The sequence below is a fragment of the Lissotriton vulgaris genome, chromosome 3_1 (assembly GCF_964263255.1).
Source record: "Lissotriton vulgaris chromosome 3_1, aLisVul1.2, whole genome shotgun sequence".
NCBI classification, from domain to species: Eukaryota; Metazoa; Chordata; class Amphibia; order Caudata; family Salamandridae; genus Lissotriton; species Lissotriton vulgaris.
This window is the reverse complement of record NC_141689.1, coordinates 1,538,382,107-1,538,406,558: the sequence shown is the minus strand read 5'-3', so window position 1 is coordinate 1,538,406,558 and position 24,452 is coordinate 1,538,382,107. Positions and strand designations below refer to the sequence as shown.

Sequence of the window (24,452 nt, the reverse complement as noted above, 5' to 3'; positions counted from 1 at the left end):
TTCACCAAAACCCTTTGGTCCAGCTGTACTCTGGCTCATGCCTATAATGTATGGAAGGTAATAAAGCTCTTATGGTCAGTAAAGCTGTTGCACTTCCTTAAACCAGTAGGGAGTGATGCGGGAGCAAGAGCTTTTTTTTATACCTACAAGATAAGGGGACAAAATAACTCCATTATTCCACAGCACTCACCCACCATCTTCTAATGCAACAACTGGTTACCAAGCTACTGATCAGGCTCCTATCTTGCCAGAAACCGGTCCCCGGAAGCTTGTTTCCTTCCCAGTATAAGAATTGGCTTGGTAGTTTGGTCTGCCCTGTTCCCATGATGCACTGGGCCAGGGACAGACTAATTTGCATGTGGCCAGGTTCTGAGCTGGGATGGTGCAGTGAGCTAAAAAACGGCGATGGATCAAGCCCTGATCTGTTGACTGGGTAGGAGTATTCTGCTTAATTCAGATGCTCTGTCCATCACCACCCCCCTTTTTCTGAATCCCAATGGATGTGAGGCAGCCCATTTTCCTTTCCATGTAGGCACGGACGTGCCATTTTCGGACGTGCCTGGTTCCGCTTAGGACGGGCGCCATCTTTTACCGGGTTCTTCCCCACAGGTTTTAATCATTGTATGGTTTCATTCCTTCGCACTATTATTTTAGTTTGTGTATAAGTTACCAGTATTTGGTCTCAGCAGTAGAGCCTGCTTGAGTACTAAGGGGTTGCTCTACCCCAGTTACCTTTTTTTTAATTTCCCTCCCTCCTGTTTTTCAACGCATATACAAAGCGTTTGGCTTAGCCACGCCCCCGGCACTAGGTGGGAGATTTACTCAGCAGGTGGAGCTCGTCTGTGCAGCATACCGAAAGGTGACTTATAAGAGTGATGCTTTTGAATGTTTGATGATTTTACTCTACTGCTTACCTGTATTGTTCTGACGGCGACAGCCCACCTTTTTTTAATTTTCCTTGTAGCACAATTGTGCATGGAGATGCCTGCCTCCGGTCGCCTGTAAAGCACCCCATTTTCCATTCCTTATAGGCACAGATGTTCTGTTTTTGGAGGTGCCTGGCTCCGCCTAGGACAGGAGCCATCTTTTAGCGGGTTCTTCACCCAGGTTTTAATAATGTTATGGTTTCGCTCCTTCGCACTATTATTTTAGTTTGGGTTTAAGTTACCAGTATTAGCCCTCAGCAGGGGAGCCTACCTGAGGACTATGGGGTTGCTGGACCCCCGTTACCTTTTTATTCCTCCCCCTGGTTTTTACTGCATATTCAAAGTGTTTGGCTTAGCCATGCCCCCGCACTCTGTGGGAGATTTATTTAGCAGTGGAGTGCATCCATGCAGCGGGCGTGCCACTGGTGTGCCAAAGGGAAGCCCACTTGCGCCCGTCCGTGCTCGATCGTGCCCAGCGCCAGCCACTCTGCCGGTTTTGGGGCCCAACTGGAAAGCAATGATTTCCTATTAACTAAGTAAGCTTTTTGTATTCCTCAATTTCAACGCCTGCTGTCGAAGCCCAGTCCTGTTGTAACAGCAGTAGAAAGCATGGATGCCCTGTTTGTAAGCTTACACTTACAGATATTAAGTCGAAGCCAAACACAACTATCTACCCACACAGGGCTAGGAAAGCAAAGGCTAATGACACACTGGAAAGACCGGATAGGCAAAAAGGGATGAGGCTTAGCTATAGTCTATCAGGATCACCTGAGAGCACTTTTTACTGATATCCCAGCAAGCCCGGACTGTGAGGTGTTAACCATATCTACTCCTTTAATGGACTTCTTATCTATCGGCCACCCGGCCCTAGAGCCAACCTTATATATCGTCTGGGACATCTACTTGAATACAATGTCAACTCTCAGGATTATACCATTCTAGGCAATCTTAAGTTTTTACCTTGAGAATCAACATGACAAAGATTCCAACGTCCTTAACGATCTGATGACCAGTGCAGGTCTAGAACAGATCACAAGAGGTCCCACTTAGCAGGTCACCTGTTGGACATTGTCTTTACAGGCTGCCCTTTTCTGGAATATAAAAGTATACTTCAATTGCACTGGTCAGACCATTCAGCAGTCCTGCTGACCCTATCGATACCTACTACCACTGGCAGTAGGACCCTTCCAGTCAAAAGGCAGAAACGCTACCAATGGCATCATCTTAACACCGCTGAATTTCGCACCCAACTGGTTAATACTAGACACCAATACCATATCCTGTGATCCAGACGTGGCACCAATAGAATATCATAGCTGGATTGCTTCAACACTATATACTCTAACACCCATGAAAGCAGGAAAAACTAGCAGAGCTGCCCCCCCGGACCCATGGATTTCTGAGGACCTTAGGCTCTTTAAAAGGTGATGTCACTGACAAGAGAGGCGTTGGAGACAGTCTTATGACCCCACTGAGAAAGAAATATACAGGGAATTAATTGCACAATACAAAGAAATGATTAATACAACTAAAACTGATTAATTTGCGGAGAAAATTAAAGCTGCTAACAACGATACCAAATAACTTTTTGCCATGGTTCAGAAACTTAGCTATATCCAGGAGTCAAGCTAAAGAACTTTACTGATCTTCTCTCTTTTAGGAAAGGCCTTAAGACCTGGTTATTCACCCTATAGCTCCTCTCTAAAATATAAGCTCCAAGTATCACTCAATTGCTACCTTAGGTTTTGACTACCAAACGGCTAGACGCCCTCGGGTATTAGCTTGTTCTATATAAAATAATAAATAAATTGCTTTCTTTGCTGTCCACACCAGAGCTTTATTATTTATTATTTCAATTTTGTTTTGAAACTCTTTTTAATTTTTGTAATGGTCTGGCAGCTGCACATTGCGACTGGGTCCTTTACTTTTGGGCATTTGCCCCTTCACCCTCACTCTCCATGACGTCAACCTCTCCCACCTATCAATTCTCCCCACCTTCTTCCACCAACACTTTTTTCCCCTTTTTATTTATATTTTTGTGTGGACTTGGAAGCAGCACACTCCTACCAGGCTGCTCATTTCTCCTCCTTTGACCGGGATCCCTCATAAATGTAATTTTTTAGTTTACCATTCTGAAATGACATCCATCATGTTGAAATGGTAAATTGAGATAAACTCAGCCCAAGATGGTTGCCGTGCATATGTGAATATGCATGGAGGCCACCTTGGATTGATATTTTTGTTTTAGAAGAATCATTCCAAGATTGACTCTGCAGTGGAATCACATGCATGTCGGCCATCATGTGTGCATTTTTCTATTGATGTAAAAAATATTCTGCTATGGCCATTGTACCCTTTCGTGCAAGCATCACTGCCATATTGGGGGCGGATAAGCATTTGCAAATCCAGTAGGTTTCTTGAATGAAATACATTTGTTGTTAGACCTGCCAGCCTTAGCGTGGTCTTCCCCAAAATCTTTTGCCTTCTCACCTCCTATTTTAATGATGTGTTTGGCCTTAGGACCATGTGCACTTTACCCCTGCTAACCAGTGCTAAAGTTCTTGTGTCCAGTCCCTAAAGCATGGTAAAATTGGCTTACACCTATTTGGCATATATACCCAGTGGATGATAAATACAATGCTACTAGAGGGCCTTCAGCACATATTGTGCCTCTCACTTAAACTCCTCCTTCAAACATTTCTCAAGCTTGTCATTGCAGCCTGTATGCAGCCTGTATGCAGTTTTAAACTGCAAATTCCACTTGCGACAATAAACCTTTTGCCAAGCTCAAAGCTTCCTTTTGAATACATATGAGTCACCCCTAGGGTGGGCCCTCAACAGCCCACAGCAAACACAAGGAGATGATGGACGGAGCACTGAAACTTTTCAGACACTCAACCCAGTCACAGATCTGGGTTGAACCCATCAACGTTCTTTAGCTCACTTCGCCACCTCAGTTCAGACCCAGCTATATGCAAATCAGTCTTGAACCTGTGCCTCATGGGAACAGTCCAGCCCAAACTGCCAAGCAAGGTCTTCCCTGAACCAGAAACAAGCAGCCTGGGACCGGTTTTTGGGTAACACCAACAGGGCACGGTGCATTGTTTTTAAAAAAATTGGACATGTACTTTCAAGTTTTGCAGGTCCTGGTAGTGAGAAACGTGCAAATTCACTTTTCACTACTGTGTGGGTTACCTTATTAAATTTAAGAAGTGCTAACATTTTTTGGGGAGCATGTAGAAATGTCATGTTTGGTATCTGGTGAATTGTAATTTAAAATCCTCTTTAATGGTAAGGTCGGATTTTAAGTCACAAAATCCTGAAAATGCCACTTTTAGAAAGTTGGCATTTTCTTGTCCTATCCATTTGGTGCCTGCAGCCTGTTTCCTGGGGCACCTGACTAGGTATAGTTGGCAGTTGGCCTTTGTGTATTCCATCAAGACAAACGCACACTAAAAGGTCTAGGTGTTGGCCATCAAAGACAGGATGGGGGTGCAGCTGGGCACACTCCCACTTGCACTTCAAAGACTGCCTAAGCTCTCACAAATAACTTCACACTAGCCTATTGTGCCTGCAGACAGAACGGAAACGGGACAGGGTAGCAGGAAATTCCAGACACTTCTGTGGGGGTAAACCTCCAGAAGTTTCTTACGTTTCAAAGGGGGCACTAGACTTAAAATAGAGGTCTGAGACTCACTCTTCAGTTCACTGCAGGGCCTATGGAAGGACTCTTAGAGGACTGCCCTGCTCCCTGTGGCCGTGGCCTGCTGTGTAGTTCAGAGGACTGCTCTTCTGTACCTAGAAGACTGCCCTGTTGCCTGAAGCCTGCCCTCTGCCCTCAGCGGTCTTTACTTCTGCTTAAGATCTGCTTTCCTGCTTCAACCCAAGACTTCCATAGTAACTCCGAGGGCAACTATCTGGACTCTCGATCAGAGCGTCAGGGACAGAAAAGGCTCCAACCATCTTGAACCCGGACATGGACCCCTCTGATTTAGTTGTAACCCTCCATGTGGTGCCTCTCCAGTCCTGGACCCTTGAAAGTTGTTATACAGGTGCCCAGATAGTCCAATTTCAAAACTTGGGAACATCTTCTACAAAAAAGTGATCTGAGAAAGGAGACCGGTACCTACCTGTTCACAGATCTGCCCTAAGTGCATCGCCAGTCGAACTGACTTAATGGCATCTCCGCTGTGTTCCTCGCCGCAGCAGCTAATCCTGTTCATCGGCTCCGCGCAAAAGGATTATCCGGCCTCATGGAGTCTTTGTCGACTATAACCTGCAGCTTCGTCCTACTGGACATTTTCAATTTCCATAAAACAGACTCAAAATGTTCATAGCGACTGCATTTAGTGGCACCCCCGAGATGGCGCCTTCTTCTCGGACAATGCCGGCTACCTATCGCCATCTTCTCACCAAGACTGCTGCCACAAAACAAAAGAGGTGGGGCGGGGGGTATTTAGGGTAAAAATAATAATTTTTAAGACTTACCTCTCAATATGCTTATGGCCACCTCGGTGCTTCTCTCCCGGCAGTCCCTAATAATCTATACTTGTAAAGCATGAACATGTCACCCCTTAAGGTTTCAAGGCGCTGGGGGACAGTCAACACTGGGAAAGCACAGGCTCCCAACCCAATCCAGACGCTGCTCTCATGCTATAAGAACAGTCACAGGATTGGTCTAAGCAGCCTAGTCTGCCGCTCAGACAGTGCCTGGGAGCCTGTGACTTTTCTTTAACTCGGCTGTGCAACACAGCTGGGTTGGAGAAATAGAAGTGCGCATGTCTGTTTGGCCGGCCAGCCTAGGATGGCCGGTGAACCTGACACGCGCACTTCTAAGTGCCCGCTACTCCTCTCTGTCTTGGCCCAACCCCACACACACTCATGCATCCACCAAAGCCAGTCACAGAAAAATAAAATACAATTGTTTCATTATATTTTTATTTTTTGTGACTGACTCTGACCAGTGCTCCTTTGCCATTACGGAGGAGTTGCCCCTACCTTCTCAGACATTTTTCTTCAAAATTTCTTATAAGACCGCAGTTATTCGGAGACCTGGCTCAATCCACTTCATATAGATTATGGTCGGCCATAACTTTTGACGTTGCCCCTGACTCTCGTGAATAGACGTCAACGATTGGTCCTTTGATCTTTTAGGCACTCTTTTAAAATGTAAAAATGCGTAACTCCGGTTCTACTGATTTGATTTTTGCTGTTTTGGTGTCAAATAATGAATACAATGTACTTTCTAAATTAATGTGGATTTTACTAGTGTTGTGTTTTTACTTGATTACTGTTTAAGTGCTGCATATATACTTTACATATTGATTTGCTTCTTAGTTAAGCCTGACTGCTTTCGTGCCAAGCTACCAGCGGGTTAAGCATAAAGTAATTTAGTGACTTTTTGTGATTCGCTCTAGCAAGAATTGTTCTGTTGCTTATTTAGGCTTTCGCTCCGCTCAGCCAATAACCCAGTTTCTCACACTTGTTTTATAATGTTTCTGACTATGAATAAAATGTATCGCGAGCCTGGGTGTGGACACACGCGGAGGCTGCCCGAATCGATATACTTCATGCGCCTTTTTCAACTGAACAGGTCAAAGAGCCCCTCGGATCAGTGACCACTTGATCACCTATGCTCAATTTGTAAATAGAACAACTGCATACGTATTTTCATACGCTTTCAGGAGAACTACTGTGGAATTCTTCCGTGTTACATTTTCGATTCTACGTACCAAGAACATTCTAGGACTATGATGCACCTTTAACTGAATTCTCTATATCTGTCTCTTCACTTATAAACAGGAGGACACCCTTGGAATTTATTCCATCTTGCATATTCATTTCCATTACGCCGCACACCAAGCTGATTTCCTCGTACCTGTGTTCACATCACTTACAGATATGCTTTGTCAGCCCTAAATCGAGAATGTGAATAAAAACCTACACTGATTTTGATTTACCAAATTGGATCTTAAGGACCGCGCCGATCTCTGGATTGAACATATGCGCCCCGATGAAGGACTTTCTTAAATTATTCTTTACTTCCGAAACGCGCGTCAGTGCTTTTCCCCTCCCACTGTATGATGTTCTGATGTTCTGATTGAGTATTGTAGAAATCAAAAATCCACTTCTCAGGGGTTCCGCTGATACTTAGTCCATTCAAACCAATAATAAAGAATTTGGCACAGAAGCAGGAATATAAAATAACATTTTTATTAACTTCAAATGAGTGAGACTACGTAACACAGACGCCTTAGCAACTGAATGAGGCAGTCTGCTAGAATGGTCTTACTTCACGTCTTATATACTGTTTATCCTGCCCCAGGCATGTAAGGGAGTTGTACCAATTACATTCCTAAACGAATGGAAAATCTGGAGGGTCAGCAGGTGAGTGGCCTTTGGGGTTTTAGCAGGATATCGGCAAAACATTATAATTACATAGTTCACAAAGGTTAATCTGATTTAGATGAAGCTGCAGGGCATGGCATGATTACATGTACAGTATCCCAACCCAAAAGTTAATCATTAAGAATGTCCCAAATTCAACCTCCAAAAGCCAGACAAACCTATAATTGAAAGCATAACCCATGTAATGAAGAAACAAAAAAAGAAACAGTAACAGATGATGAACAAGATAAAGCATGTGCAAGGAAACTAAAAGTTAACGATGTCCTGAACAATGATTGGCAATCTCAGACAAAGATCGATCAGGGAAATTGGCTTTGCGAGGTCAGTTTCAGGTGAAGAGGTCAGTTTCTTACAGTTCATTTCAGAGTCATAAAGAAACCTTAGTTAATGTATACATGGACTAAGAAGGCCAGGCCACTTTCACTTTATTCACCAGGCTACCTTCACAGGCCTACGTGAGGGCAACACAAAATGGTGGCACAATATAAAATGGAGTCAGTCTCGAGAATTACAGAACCTCAGGCCCTCCTTTTGCCATTACGGAGGCAATAACCTAAGACTCATGTTAATCTGAATCTAGGTCTATATCGATATTCATTAGGTCATCAAGGTGTTGCTGTAACATCATCTTATTATTCTCTACTTCTCTCGGGACAGGTCTCCGAACACACAGAGTAGCACAAAGACTCACTTCGGGTGGACCATTTTTGGATGCTAGAGGCGGAGCCACTTCCTCTTCCAAGGCAATTCAGTCAAATGAGAACTTAATTAACATTTACTTTATACAATTGCACTGGAATCGCTTGTGCAACTGTGCCCAAAGTCCGTTCAAAGCCTCTCTGGCAGGCTTCTATCGTCCATCAAATCTGCTTCCATTGTCTTCTTCCGCATTGGGCCTCTCGATTCAGGCCTCTTCATGAAAATAGTACTGCTTAGTTGGAGTGCCCTCCTGGCAAACACCCACAGCTCACTTGAAAGTCTCAATATCTCAAGGCAGTGCACCAGTGTCTCTCCTCTGCGGCAGACACTACAAATAATGTGCTCTTCATTGGTCATGGGCACAGATCATCTCATGCAGACCCGGGTTTACATTCTCAGGCTCCAACACTCATTATTCAGTGTCAGAGGACGCTCAGGCTGCTCTTTCATGGGCATCATAATGTAGTGCCTTTTGCCAATCTTGGATCCTCCGGTGCACTGCCCTTCCATTGGAGCAAAGAACAAGCATTTGCAATGCAATAGGTCTCGCATTAGGAAAGTTTGATCTATTGGTATTGTAAATGACAAATATTTTATTTATGTGTTGGTTTTGAAAATAGCGAAATTAATAGCTTTGTCATTTACAATGCCAATAGTTTTAACTTTCGAAAGCGTGACACCTATAGCATTTGTAATGCAATATGTGTTGATATATTAATATTACAAATAACAATGGCTTTTATTTTTTTGATAACTAATACTTAAATAAAAGTTATTGTAATTTATAATGGCAATAGCTTAAACTTTTGTAAATAACTTCTGGGAAAATTATGTTCAGTGTATTTTATTGTGATGAAAATCCAAGAATAGCAGTGAAATATTAACATCTTTTTGTGACATTTGTAATAAAGCTTGAAACATTGAGAGAACTTATTAGAACCAGTTGTTGTTGAATGTTGCACAGAGTGATGCCGTGGCCTTCAGTGGTGCTGAGTGATGCTGTGGCCTTCAGTGATGCTGAGTGATGCTGTGGCCTTCAGTGGTGCTGAGTGATGCTGTGGCGTTGAGTTGTGCTGAGTGATGCTGTGGCATTCAGTGGTGCTGAGTGATGCTGTGGCATTCAGTGGTGCTGTGGCGTTGAGTGGTGCTGAGTGATACTGTGGCGTTGAGTGATGCTGTGACATTGAGTGATGCTGTGTCCTTGAGTGATGGTGTGTCCTTGAGTGATGCTGTGTCCTTGAGTGATGCTGTGTCCTTGAAGGATGCTGTGACGTTGAGTGATGCTGTGACGTTGAGTGATGCTGTGACGTTGAGTGGTGCTGTGGCATTGAGTGATGCTGTCACATTGAGTGATGCTATGACGTTGAGGGATGCTGTGCGCTGAGTGGTGCTGTGGCGTTGAGTGGTGTTGTGGCATCGAGTGGCGCTGTGGCAGTGAGGGGTGCTGTGGTATTCAGTGGTGCCGAGTGATGCTGTGGCGCTGAGTGATGCTGTGGCGCTGAGTGATGCTGTGGCGTTGAGTGGTGCTGTGGCGTTGAGTGGTGCTGTGGCGTTGAGTGGTGCTGTGGTGTTGAGTGGTGCTGTGGTGTTGAGTGGTTCTGTGGCATTGAGTGGTTCTGTGGCGTTGAGTGGTTCTGTGGCGTTGAGTGGTGCTGAGTGATGCTGTGGTATTGAGTGATGCTGTGGTGATGCTGAGTGATGCTGTGGGGGTGCTGAGTGATGCTGTGGTGGTGCTGAGTGGGAGATTGGGAGAGGGAGAAAAAGGAGAGCAGGGTGAGGGAGAGGGTAAAGAGAGAGAGAGAGAGAGAGGAGACAGGGGGGAGAGATGAGAGAGAGAGGGGGAGAGAGGAGAGAGAAACGGAGACGGGGAGAGAGGAGAGAGGAAAGGGAAGAGAGGGAAAGGGAGAGAGGGAGAGGGAAGTGAGGGAAAGGGAGAGAGGGAGAGGGAAGTGAGGGAAAGGGAGAGAGGAAGGGTAAGAAGAGAGGGGGAGGACGAGAGCGAAGGACGGAGGGGAGAGAGAGGGGAGGGAGAGAGAGAGGAGAGCAGGCAGAGGGGGAGATGGGGAGAGGGAGAAAAAGGAGAGCAGGGGGAAGGTAAAGAGGGAGAGAGGAGAGAGAGGGGGAGAGAGAGAGGGAAAGGGGGAGAGAGGAGAGAGGGAGAGGGAAGTGAGGGAAAGGGAGAGAGGTAGATGGAGAGAGGGAGAGTGAGGGGAGGGAGGGAGAGGGAGGACGAGAGGGAAGGAGGGAGAGGAGGGGAGATAGAAGGCAGAAACTGACTGAGAAACAGACACAAAGAAGGAGTAAGAGAGAAAGGATGGCAGGCTTTGAGGGAGAAGAGTGCCGCAGACAGAGATCATGCGGTGAGAAACAGGAGGGGTAAAGGAAGATATGGAAGACGACGATCCACCGAGCAGGTCAAGCCGCGGAGAGGCACAGGCATAGAGCAGGCAGAGCACGGGGAGAGGAGGGGCACAGAGAGACTGAAGGGCAGTGGCAGCTAGATTGTAGGTGCTATGAAAGAAGGAGATAGTGAGTCTGAAAAAGGTACGAGTGGGCCAGAGAGATTGCGAGAGAGAAAGAACAGAGCAGACAATATGAATAAAAAGGAGAGAAAGAGTAAGACAAACTGGAGGGAGACAACGAGAAGTTGGGGAAAAATGAATGCATGGGGCTAGCAAATGAGGGACTGGGAAGTACGTAATACAGACGAGATATTGGTAGTAGATGGACGAGTTGAAAAAAAGAGATGGGCAAAAGGCAGTACAGTGAGACACAGGGAGAACGAAAGAGAAAGAAGAGGGCATCATTGGGTAAAAGTGACAGAGAGAGAGAGGCAAGAGGAAGTGTAAAGTTTGAGTCCAAGAGAGGAGAGCTATACAGACAATAAAAGCATGGGTGCACAAACAGACACAGGCAAGAGATAGAATACTCAGGGAGAAATAAAGCAACGAGAGATAGAGTGACAGCAATAAAGAGACTAGGAGAGTGAATGGGAAACTCGGAATTCCAATATTTTTAAGGGCTGAGTAGGAAAGAGACATGCATTAGACAGGCAATGAGGATGAGAAAAACGAAGATCAATGCACGAGAGGAAGAGAGCAATAAAGACACTTAGTGGAGACAATGAGAAATTATAGAAAAATGTAAGTGCACCCACGAGAGAGACTGGGTGGGGCAGGACAGACAAAGTGCGATACAGTAAAGAGACATGCATCATACAGAAGGGAAGGGGCAAAAAAGAGATAGAGACAGTAGAAAGAGATGGGCAAAAGGCAGTACAGTGAGAAAACAAAGATTAAAAAACATAGAAAAGGGTAGCGAAGAGAAAAGGAGGCTGGCAGAAGACAAACAACAGGTAAAATAAAAAAATAAAAGTTAAAATAAAAGGAGACACGGCCTGGAGGCCGTGAAACTGAAAGTACGGCCGGCGGGCTGTGAATAATTAGGGGAGCCTTTGATGCAGCAGGGGGCGGAGCGGGAAGAGCTGCTGGCGGCACCAAGCTGTGAGTGAGATGCAGAGCGTGAAGGGGTAAAACAGACAGAAGAGGGCCTGGGAGGGGGGCTGGGCAGAAATGTGAGTCACGGCCTGGCGGCCGTGAAGTGTGAAGCAGTGGGCGGGGAGGCAGGAGCAAATGGTAAGAGGAGCCTTTAAAGAGCAAGGCAGGGGGATAATAGACTTGGCTCAGGTGGGAAGGTGGACTGAAAACTTCTGAAAAACAAACAACGGAGCAAACGAAAGAATGAGATCTGAGAGTTATAAGGAAGAACTTTTGGGGCCTTTCTCAGAGGCTCTCGCACACATGAGCCAATACGTGCAAATATGGCACTTGAAAAGGGCTAAGAAAGTTTACAAATCTGGCCAGGTCATCTTGGAGGAGAGTGGCACTTTATAGTGCAAAGAAAGCCCTGCTGCCATGAAACGAAAATTACACAACATTAGACGCACATGACATCAATTGTGCCTATCTGAAAACATCGTTCGATTGCGTCAACCAAACAGCTGTGTTGTAACAAATAACTGCGCAGATCATGTTTTTTTAGTAAAATTAAAACATATATTGTGCCATTCGAACAGGTTTAAACAGAGAGCAGAGAAAGGTTGGGAAAACGATGAGTGAGAGAAGGAAGAAAGGCATGGACACAGAGATCAAGAAGGCTGCGAGTGGGAGAGAGAAAGGTGGGGGTGAAAGGCTCAGAGTGGATGTGGGGGGGACAGTGGGCGTGAGAAAGAGTCTAAGGCGGAGTGCGAGCGGTTTGCAAGGCCACGAAAGATAGTGTTTTTGAGAAAGTGAGATTGAAAATGAGTAAGAAAGAGTGAAAGAGAAAGGTTAAAAGCATGTGAGAGATTAAGTGGAAATGAAGAAAGCGAGTAAGAGATACAGGGAGAGGAAAAGCGAGGGTGAAGGGGAGGTGTGTGTGTGCGTTCGTGAAATAAAGATAGTGGCAGTCTAAGAGTGGGAAAGCATGAAATACAGCTCTAAACTAACGCAAAAGGACTAACAGTTGTAAATAAGAGGTTGGGCTGGGCAGAAATGCGAGTCATGGCCTGGCGGCCGTGAAGTGTGAAGCAGTAGGCGGGGAGGCAGGAGCAAATGGTAAGGGGAGCCTTTGAAGAGCAAGGCAGGGGGAGAGAAGCGCGTTCACGAGCACGTGCACTTCTACAAATCCGCATCGTGAACTCAGCTTTCTGGTTTGACTGCAATAGGTCTCTCTGCGAGACCTAAAAAGGGGAATTGCCAAATCTCAGGCCAAGGGGTTCAAGGGACCACACTGTCAGAGGTTACCAGCACATGACAGGTAGAAAACTCAAGCATCAGACTAACCCTGCCATCAATAACAGGGATCCTTCTCTTTCGCTTTTTTGCACTGAACCAGCTCCTCCTTCTTTTCTGATGTTCAACGCCTTCTGATGAAGCAAGCACAATGCTCTGGAGATGCAGTTGATGAAGCACTTTCTGGGTGTTGGGCCTGTAGGGCCAAGGTATGTAGCCCTCATCTGTAGCTGACACTGATGAGAATTAGGACTCCTCTTTATCACCGTTCTGCAGGGTATCATTCTCCCTTTGACTCTGGAAGATCTCGCAGAACCTAGTGATGTAGGAAATGTGACACAGTTGTTAGTTTCCTTCAATTTAGTACAAAAACAGTTCATTGTATTTAACAAGGGGACTGCAAGCAGGTGGCCTGCAATCTGCGAGGGAGTGGCCATACGCCATGGGAATTCTATCTAAATGGATGTCCTCACACAGTGGCATTGTCTAATGGGGTAAACATTTTTCTCTCAATGATTACGTCTAGGTGTTCCTAAATTCCTTATCCGAACATCTCAAAAGAGAAATCACATAATACAGATTATCAGGGACACATAGATACCTCCCTTTTAATAATTGTGCATCAGGCGCACTATGCAATACAAAGGCTAATGATCAAAATGTGGAAACAAAAAGACAAGAACTAGAGAGTCCTGGTATTTCCAATATTAAAACACATCTGGTCCATCAAAAATTAAAGCAACAGAAAAAAGGAACTGAAAACCAAATTAGAATAGGCATTGAATTTGTCATATTCAAAAAAATAAACGCAAGGTATCTCCTATTGAGGTGGAAAACTTGTCTTACTATAGTATTAAGTCAGTTAACCAGTCCATCACCATCCTGACAGTCAGACTATAAAAAACAAAACCATCCAAGTGGGCATGAAGTAAAATTCTTGAAAAACCTATCTGGTTATACAAAAGGGAACTATACATAATATGGGGGTCCCTGGTACATCACTGCAGTCTGGAAGTGTGAACCTGAACAATACACCAACCATAATAAATGGGCTGACTGGTGAAAGGAATGCGGAAATTGAACTAGGACACAGCTAAAATCCCCAATAACTAGGCACAATGTGACATCGATCAGGGGAGAAGCGACAAAAGAAAAATTTATAGGAAGAACAAGAAATTACTTGGGTGATAGTCAGGCATGTGACACAACACCAAGAGTATGGGTGATACACAAAAATCAAAATAGTTCACAAATGTTAGCTCTACCTCTGGCCGCTACACCATATACGGTAATCTCAGCTAATGTTCCAGTTCCTTTTTCAGGGAAAATGAAACCTGGTACTTAGGAAGCAGAACATGATTAACTAATGCAATATAGAAATTAAGTCACCTTGTACAAGAGTCACTGATCTATAATTTCATCCTTAGGTCCAATCAAGGAAACATAAATCTAGGGCTGCCTGTTCCTTGAGGGAAGGGGCAGTAACGTGACTAACTGCAGGTGACACACTTTGATCCTGTATATTTCTTTATTTTTCTTCAATATCATTATAGCCAAATTGACATGCACTGGTGAAGTGTTGTCTGTCTTGTTCACAGCATGAAAAATCATATCTGTGAAATTTAGTATCAGCGCAAATTTACTCAACTGTTGTGCAGCGATTTGCATCGTCATGAAAAATCCCTTCACAACATAGGGGAACTTGTAATAGTATCAAAAGCAACAACATAAAACAAAAACATGCAATAACATAAAAAAACACACACACATGCCAAGCCATCAGATATACGTGCTGTATATCAAGCACAAAAAGCATAGACAAAGTACAATAGCATATGTAAATAAGCGGTGACACACAACACCATAGCAAGCACTTTATGCACTGTGAACCTGCAGCCCAAAACCCAATATTCTGGCCTGCTAAATTTGTCAGGCTTAAAATCAAAATTACACCAAAATTACTTTCTTTTACTTTCCTCACCCTCCGTTTGACAGCAGATCACCAGTCAATGGAGATCAGCTGCCAAATACAACTTACTGTGTCGCTTCTGACACACAGGACCAGCAGGAACAATTCATAGAAGGACAAAATGCAAAAACGTGAAAAACACACGAATATTTTTTCTTCAAAGGAGTCATACAAAAACTCATCTTGTTTCATTATACTGCTAACCCCCCACCTTACTGACCTCAAGGTCAAAATCTGCCTCTCCTCAGCCCTCTCTCTCTTCACCCTGAAGCTATCAAAGACAAAAAGCCTTCCTAACTCTTTCTAACTTGCAATAACCAACCCTATCCAAAACCACATACCATATATATTATTCCCTTTAGGGGCCACAATCCACTCCTATTCCCAGACTCAAACACATCTACTGTGAATAATTCACAGAACACAACAACACAACATACCAGCTTTAGAACAAATGCTTGTTACCACCCTATGCAATGGTACTCATTTCATCAACCTTAAATGGATGAACGTCTCACTAGGCCCAGCTAGAGTTAAAACCTTCAACCCTGATATTAAACTCAAACCTCTGCACCGGGCACATTGGCTCACTGAGACATTAAAAGCAACCCCAAATGAGAACAACATGCAAATTTGTATTATACCTAAATGTATGCATTCACTGAAGCCTAAGGCACTTTAAAAGCTACTCTAAATGAAAATAAATGCTGCCTAAATAGTGCCCTCACCCAATTTCGACTTTGCCACCTGGGGCACTTAAAAATAAATATCCTATAATTGTGCTACATATTAATCATCCTCAGAATGTTCTTTACAGATTGCAGAGATTGGACATTAGACATATCTCATGTAAATCCTTAGAAAAATGAGTTTTTTACACCTGCGCCGAGTGATATTTCATATGCAAATATTCGCAGTATGTGATATAACACAACTTAAATTAAATTTTAATGCTAGGAGGTCACAGTATGAGTATTAAGCTTCATAAATATTAAAAAACGAATTTAGAAGCACTTATTTTTAATAATTATTTTTCATAATTAATAATTATTTTTACTAAACCCAATCATTTTTGATAATTCCACATATAAAAGCAAACTGCATCATTTGCCTATCATTTTTAGACACATTCATTTATGAGCCTAAGCACAGAAGCCTAACTGAAAACATGACAGATTTTCGCGCCACTTTTTTTTAAAAGGACAATAATTATTTAGCAGCAGAACCAAGAATATGCTTACAAAAAAATGCTTAAAAGGAGGAAAACCGCAATTGAAATGTCTTCTTGTGATACAAAATAATGAACCTTATTTTTGTAACCCTGTAAAACACTATTCTGAAATGCAAAGTTCCAACCGTGATTAACTAACGGCTAAGTCCTGGCTAAATAAACATTCCGATGTTATTCATGGCCTTCAAAAAACAACATCTGCTTCCTTAACGGGAACACGGTGGCAGTCTTACTTAAAACAAACATTTCAAGTTTTAAAATGCTTGTGCAATAAGATGCATTTACATTTTAGCAAAAGTTCTCTTTAGCTGAAGTGTTTGCCTGTTTACATGTAATACAATGAATGTAAGCAAAAAATGCTATAAGTTCGTATTTCTACAAAACACACAATTTGTTTTTGAGGCCTTTTATATTCCTAGTGAATGTCAATTTTAATTTTATCTTTTTTTAAGCATTTAACAGTTTGTACATATGCGTTTTACTTAGTCTATAAATTAAATAGCAACATATAGCTAGTTTAGCATATCACATGGTAAATTGCTGGATTTTTATTTAATTTCTACTTAATATTAATTAATCTGACATTGTACTTAAACTGAAAACATCAAAAACCCACAAACACACATTGAGCTCATTTCAGACATAAACAGAAAGGGTTCAAACACTCAGGACACACAATACAGCGCTTTAGCCATTTGTTTCATAAATTGCGCCATCGCTATTCACTTACAGAAGTTACACTAATGGGAAAAACCACATAGACATTTAAACACACATTTAACCCACAGATCAACATATAGGACTGAAACAAAGGACAGCCCACAGACTGTACTTAAACCAAACCATTTGTAAATACTAGTTGTAAGTCATATTTACAAGAAACGCTTCTCAATAGTGTTCCAAAAGACTGCAAAAAACAGTCCAACAGTCTGCTGTATGTCCAAGAAGCCGAAATACACTCATTTCACTAGTTTTGCTGGCAGAGCACCAAAAACATCGCTCTACATATCTCCATTCACAAAATTGCACAGAACAAAGGATCCTTATATGTATTATGTCCATATTTTAATTCCCTGGGGATACAAAATCACCAAGGAAGAAATATGGTTTTATACCCAAACCTATTCAGGTATTCCCTCTAGGGGAGCTAGCTAATTTTAATTCACATCTCACTATGGTACCTTCCAAAAAGCAACACATTCTTTGATGTGAGCTTGAAAACAGCATGCCAAAAATATTGCAGAATATACAATATTATACCCAAAGTAGTGCTTAAAGTAATCTTCGTACGTGCACCGTTCAACAAAACCAGATAGAGAAAAATCTCCTCATTACCTGCCTACACAAATTGCAATTCGCATATACAAACCTATACAAATCCAAAGTTGGCCAACACAAATTCTAAAATTCCAAAGCTATACCAAACAAATGGTTGTCCAAATTCTAACTGCCAAGTTCTAAATGACCTAACGGTCTTTTTTTTAAAATACTCAAGCCAAAAAGGTTCTCAGTCAGGAGTGACATCGTGTGGAGGATCAAAATCAGGAAGATCAGAAATATACTGGGCTGCAGAGACAAAGAATCCCCAGAACCTCCGTGCACAGAGTACTTCCTTAGTAGAGTCCTGTCCTGTCCTCCTCAGTAGATTTCTGTCTTCTGACAAGATCACTCCCTCAGATAGCCACTTTTCTGATGAGGCCCGCGTTGGCCACGCCATTTGTAGAAATCAAAAATCTACTTCTCTAGGGGTTCCACTGATACTTAGTCCATTCAAACCAATAATAAAGAATTTGGCACAGAAGCTGGAATATAAAATAACATTTTTATTAACCTCAAATGAGTGAGACTACGTCACACAGAAGACTTAGCAACTGAATGAGGCAGTCTGCTAGAATGGTCTTACTTCACGTCTTATATACTGTTTATCCTGCCCCAGGCATGTAAGGGAGTTGTACCAATTACATTCCTAAACAAATGGAAAATCTGGAGGGTCAGCAGGTGAGTGGCCTTTGGGGTTTTAGCAGGATATCGGCAAAACATTATAATTACATAGTTCACAAAGGTTAATCTGATTTAGATGGCAATGCAGGGCATGGCATGATTACATGTACTGTATCCCAACCCAAAAGTTAATCATTAAGAATGTCCCAAATTCAACCCCCAAAAGCCGGACAAACCTATAATTGAAAGCATAACCCATATAATGAAGAAACATAAAAAGAAACGGTAACAGATGATGAACAAGATAAAGCATGTGCAAGGAAACTAAAAGTTAACGATGTCCTGAACATTGATTGGCAATCCCAGACAAAGATCGATCAGGGAAATTGGATTTGCGAGGTCAGTTTCAGGTGAAGAGGTCAGTTTCTTACAGTTCATTTCAGAGTCAAAAAGAAACCTTAGTTAATGTATACATGGACTAAGAAGGCCAGGCCACTTTATTCACCAGGCTACCTTCACAGGCCTACGTGAGGGCAACACAAAATGGTGGCACAATATAAAATGGAGTCAGTCTCGAGAATTACAGAACCTCAGTATAACTATATGGTTTGTGTGATAGAGAGTTTTGTGGATGAATGTTTAGAATGACTGAACTTTGTGCCATGTGTGCCATGTTTTTAGTGTTTGATTAGTCTTTAGGCTGATGTTTTTTCCATGACCGTATAACTTTATGAATTTTCATGTACTAGAAGTTGACCCAAATTTATTTTGGTTCTGAGAATCTTATCAAAAAAATGATTATCTAAAAATAAATTTTTCTAAAAATATATCAGCTGTTTTGTGGGTGACTTTGGTTGATTTCATTCATATGGTGCTTCATGCATTGGGAACGCCCCTTTTCATGTTTTTGTAATATGAATAAAATGTACACAACGTCAGTTCAGTAAAGCAAGCCAGGCTTTGTGCACCTTAACCCATCCATGTAGGGGCCCTACCTATAAGTTTTAAGCTAATGAAGCTTAAAAGTAGAGTTTAATTTATCATATGAGCACATTAATAATAATAATAATAATCATAATAATAAAAATAATAATAATCATAATAATAACGGCTTAACCGCGGTGCGAATTCTGCCACGGTGTGGCGGTTTTGTTAAGTGGGTGGGGCCGTGTTGGCCAACGGACGTGCCCAGCACTACGGAGGTAGTGCTTGCGACGGCCGTTGCCCGACGGGCGCCGCGAAGGGAATAATAATGATTGGTTTGTTTGTGTACTAAAATAACCTTTGGAACCTAAAATGGCACTGCCCTGATGAAACTCACTCAGCAGCAATGAACTTAACAATAAGTAAATATACCAATCTCTGTCTCATTAATAAACTCTGATAAGAATGCACAAGCTGCTAGCCAGAAAGCTCCTAGTAGTATTTGCATTTAAGACGAGCCTATGTTCCAGCTCAACTGCCACGCAACCTACCCTGTGTCGCCTCCAAAAGTAACATATGCTGCTGCAAGACGTTTTTTGGGCAACCTTCCAGTGTTATATGTATATAAATTAATATATAAGTGCCAGGCCAAAAGCTTTTCTTAGAAGTCGCCAATGCTGGGGCGGCTGAATACCAAGATGGTTTGCTCTTGAGACCAGCGCCCAGATACCCCAGGGCTTTCAGGGGTGTGCTTTGCAAATGCTATTTGATTAATTGATACCACCTCAAGCCTTTTTTTCCACAAGCCTACAATTACTTCTCGTCATCTGTCTTGTGGGTACATTTTCATCCCTGCTTTCTCCTGTTGACACTGCTTTTCGTATTTTTCAATATTTTTCTCTTTCTCCCTTTCATGTCTTTCCCTACCTTACTTACGGGTTAACACCTTAGCTGCTACGGAACATCCAGCTCCAGTGCTGAACGTTCCATTGCGCAGGTGCAGCTGGAACGTCCAACGGCCGACGGCAGCACTCCCGAGGTAGTGGTGCCGTCGGCCGTTGGACTGGGCGCAGCACTTATGAGGTTAAAGTCTGATGATGAAAAATAATAACCAATCCCCCAAAACATTAGTGCCTGCAACCATTGGCATAAATTGAGCACTGTTCATAAGTCAGATTCCTCACATATACACTGCTGTTCATTTTTCTTCATCTTTTGTGGCATGCATTCTTCAGATACCAGAATTTAAAGCTGATCTAGTTTCAAGAGCCCTCATGGGGGTAATCGCTGTAAAGTGAAGTACTGAATATTAATCTGCTCCTGCCTTCCTTCTTGGCTCTAGGTGGTTTTGATTGAAAACAAAGAGGAATCTTTAGTACGTGCAAAAGACAGAAGTGGAGATCTTGGACTGAACAACATTTGGTTTATCCAAGCGAATCTTGACTATTTCACAGGGGGATTTAATATTGGGGTAAGTGCCTCTACATTTTTATCATTCAAACTTATTTTATTGAGAAATACAGGATGTGGATACAGATATACTTAACATGTTATTGTTACTCTCATGACTAAAATGTAGAAACTTGTCCGATTTTCCTATCCTTGTTAAAATAGGAACTGTATTCCTTGTCAACTGAATGGGTAAGTAACAATAAACTCTCAAACCAGGGGAGACGGGGACAAGGGGAGGTGAGGGAGAAAGGGATATAAAAAGTCTAAAAAAAGAAAAACCCTTGCGAATAATCACATCCCTGCATACATCCACTCTCCCATTCCCCCTCCACAATATTTAGTACTAGAGCCAGCAGTTGTGACTCATCATCCTCCAAGAAGATCTACCCTTGTTGGCTCAATTCTGCCTGTTCCTCACTTGAATGATGCCATCTGTGCATAACTTAGCCCATCAATTTGTACACATTTGAATTTAATTTCATTGTTTGTAATCCAAATCTTGTTGGATATTAAGTTGTACCCTCCTGCCCACTTTTACATTGTTCTAAAAATGCCACTTTTAGAAAGTTGGCAACCATTTGGAGCCTACAGCCTATATCCTGGGTCACAGTCCTAGGTGTAGCTTGCAGTTGGTATTGGTATATTACTCCCAGACAGCAAGACAATGAGGAATAGATGTTAGCAGGATGGGCCATCTCTGGCTTGATAGGGGGGAAGAGCTGTCACCTACCACACCTACATATCACAAAGGCTCTGCCTCAGCGCACTCAAATATTTTGTTTGCGACCCCAACAAGCTGGAGCCAGGGCAGTGAGGCAGAAAATTCCAAACACCTATGGGGTGGAAACCTCCAAAACTTTCTCCTGCTTCAAAGCTGGCTCCAAGTATGAAAATTTGACCCTCAGACCCAACTCTTTAATACACCACTGGACCTGTGGAAATCTCAGAAGGACTCCTCTGCTGCAAGAAGTACTGCTACTCTTCGGCCCTGCTACCTGAGTGAAAAGGACTAGACCTGTATCTTGAACCCAGGACCACCAGAGTGACTCCAAGTGCTAGTTGGCAGGCCTACTTTTCAGAGCCTCTGGAACAGGAAAGGCTACAACCACCTTTGGACTCTGTCTGTTGTGAGCTTTGCTCCCCAAATGTTGTCAACCTAGTCCTGGACTCTTTGAAGTAGGCCTGAAGGCGCTCTGTCAGCCCAGCTGTAGTTTCTTGGGTAGAAGTGACGCAGTGCGATGCATCTTCTAGAACCTCTGCATTGGAACCGCCACTGCGCGCTGCATCACCGCACGGAACCTTGTATTGCAGCTCCTCGGAACCACAGCTGTGCGACGCAGCCCCGGCGCAGGACTTTGCATTGCAAGCCCCGTCAATGGCTATATTGGTACTACTATGTCATGGCAGTGGTCCCCTGCCCTTGCTTCCAGTTCCTCGGGGCATTCAACACAGTGTCGCACAGTGTGCTGATACAGTTCCTACAGTCCCTTGGCATTTCTGGCCCAGCTCTTGCATGGCTCACGTCCTTTCTCTTTAATCGGACTTTTCAAGTATTTTCTTCTACAGCCAGTTCTAAAATCTATTCCTCTCCTTACAGGGTACCCCAGGGTTCTATCCTCAGCCCATTACTTTTCAATGTTTACATTAGACCTTTAGCGACAATTGCTGAGGAGGCCAGGTTGTCCCTCTTTTCCTAAGGGGATGACACCCAAATCATCTTCTCCCTCTCGGCTGAGCAGATGTTAGGACCACCAGTTCTTCAGACCGGCTTGAGGAAAATTGCATCTTGGATACAAGCCAATTTACTCAATCTTAATGGCGAGAAGACTGAGGTCCTGATTTGGGGAAAAATAAGAATTTTTGGGGCCCTCCGCACTGGCCCGATGAAATGGGTGCCATACCCCAGCCCACTCACCAAGTCCGCAATTTGGGATTTATTATTGATGATCAATTATCAATGAGACAGCAAGCAGTGAAGGTGGCAGCCACCTGCTTTACCATTTGAAATGGTTTTAAAAAATCATCTGGATCCTACACTGCTCCACCCAAAGGACCGTAGTCCAACTTGTGACTTCAAGATTGGACTACGGTAACATCCTCTATTTTCGGGGCCAACAAGGAAGTGTCAGGGAAACTGCAGGTAGTGCAGAATTCTGCTGCCAGTTTACTTTTTCATATCCCCAAACTACATCTATCTTTGGCTCCCTACAAGAGCTTCATTGGCTAAAGGTCGGTAACCGCTTTAAATTCAAAGCCCTGACTTAAATGTTTAAGATCAAGTCTGGAACTGCCCCACAATATCTGCAAGATCTGGATCATCCTTATCAGCCTCCACGTCTGTTACGCTCCACTACTCAGGGGAAATTTTTAGTTCACAGGGTTAAACTCTCACGAATGGGTATTCGCTCATTTGCCTGTTTGGGCCCAACCCTTTGGAACTCCCTCCCCATGTCACACAGGAACAAAACAATTTATGTGAACTTCATAAATGCCTAAAGACGTGGCTATTCAATCAGTAATTTCTAGTTTTCTGTTCCTTCAGGCTGGCGCTGGGAAACCCATTTTGGGTAGCTGTGCGCCTTACAAGATCAATATAACATAACCTCTCTCCTTGATCTCAGTCCCACTCAGCCTACCGCCCTTTAATGATCTCAGCCCCCTGAGCTTCGATGTGTGCCATTCTGTACTGAATAAGGTGCTCTTATAATTTCTTGGGGTGTACCGGAGGGGCCACACACGTTCCTTGGAGCCTCATGCCTACGTTGTTGATTTCATCTATGTATTTGCCAAAGTCTCATGAGATTCCCAAACTCTATGAGGCTTTGGCAAAACGTGGTGGCCATATTGGGCGCAGTACTGTTTAAACCGCGTCCAGCGATGACCCCATGTGTGCCTCGTGATCGTTCCTCTGGAAAAGTTGCGGTAACTTTTGCCTGTTTCGAAAATGTACCTGCAAGGAAGAACTTTCATTTACAACTGTTGCTAAGGTCCTTGCCACCACAGTCTCCCAGTCTTCAGCTCTCCCACTTCTGGACCTGTAAAAGTAGGAAAATAAGACTTTCAGTAAAAGAGAAACATGGACCATGCTACAATTAGGTACCATTTATTTTAAAGGGCACGTATAAAACTCTTACAAGGAACTGAATAACAACTCAACAACTTCCTAGGAAAGCATCGGCAAGGAACAGACAACAGCATGACTCAAACAGTGTGAGGGAACAGAGTACTAAGAGAGTCTTACTAACAGCAAATTGTTTTTAAGTACTCAGTATACGTATATCATTGTGTTTAGGGTGCAAACGTTTGACAAAGGATTCTAAAATGTTGTGTACATGTTCACAGAAGTGACTATATGTTTGTGGAAAAGAGAACTTACTGAAGTACTCCATGCTCTATGAAGGAGAACTTATTCAAGTACTCCAAGCTCTATTAGTACAGAACCATAGAGAAAACAACCAACAGCTCACTGCAGGTAGAACTCGGTCTCTGCATTCCAAGGGAACTCTTTAGGGATTAGGGTAAGATCAAAACAAGTAAGATAGCTCACACTTGTCTCTTCTATATTAATGGCCAACAGCTGTCCTTACAAAGGTTCAACCTCCAAGAAGCAAGACCCTCTTCTCAGGTCCTAATCTCTCTGCTTGCATTCCAACTAGTCTCAAGTATAGAAGGTTGGGGCAGAGGAGGTGGGTTCTTATTGTCTCTGCGAATCCACATCGTGGGCCTTACAAAATAAGCACCTATGTTACTGGTTTTGACATGCTGCTGCATGACGCATCTCCACCACAGGACCTGGCATCACAGGCCTCAGTTTCTTTAGAACTGCCACTGCTCGTTAAATCGTCAACGAGGGGTCTCGCATTGGGTTTAGGGTACTTTGTTCAGTAGGCCTAACTTGTCCCTGTATCCAGCCAGCCCTCCATTGCAGCCGGCCCAATGGCGTCACTATGGGGGTGCGGGGGTGCGGACCGCACCGGGTGACACCCTCACTTGGGGTGACACCATCTGGTTATGTGCTGTGTATGTAATACAGGTCTGCAGCCTCGACTCTGCTCTGTGTCTATTTAAACGTATCCTCATCAGCGCACGCATGAATTCAAAGTACATTATTTCATGGGTTTATTTCAGTC

General features: G+C 43.3%; 1 protein-coding gene across 1 annotated transcript in view; it reads left to right on the top strand.

Annotated features, from left to right (window-relative positions):
• Positions 1-24,452, top strand: part of GSTCD (glutathione S-transferase C-terminal domain containing) — a 991,325-nt gene that overhangs the window by 677,348 nt on the left and 289,525 nt on the right. The window contains exon 8 of the mRNA XM_086962035.1: positions 20,213-20,341. Within this exon, the coding sequence (XP_086818161.1) occupies positions 20,213-20,341 (129 nt within the window). The remainder of the gene's footprint in view (positions 1-20,212; positions 20,342-24,452) is intronic.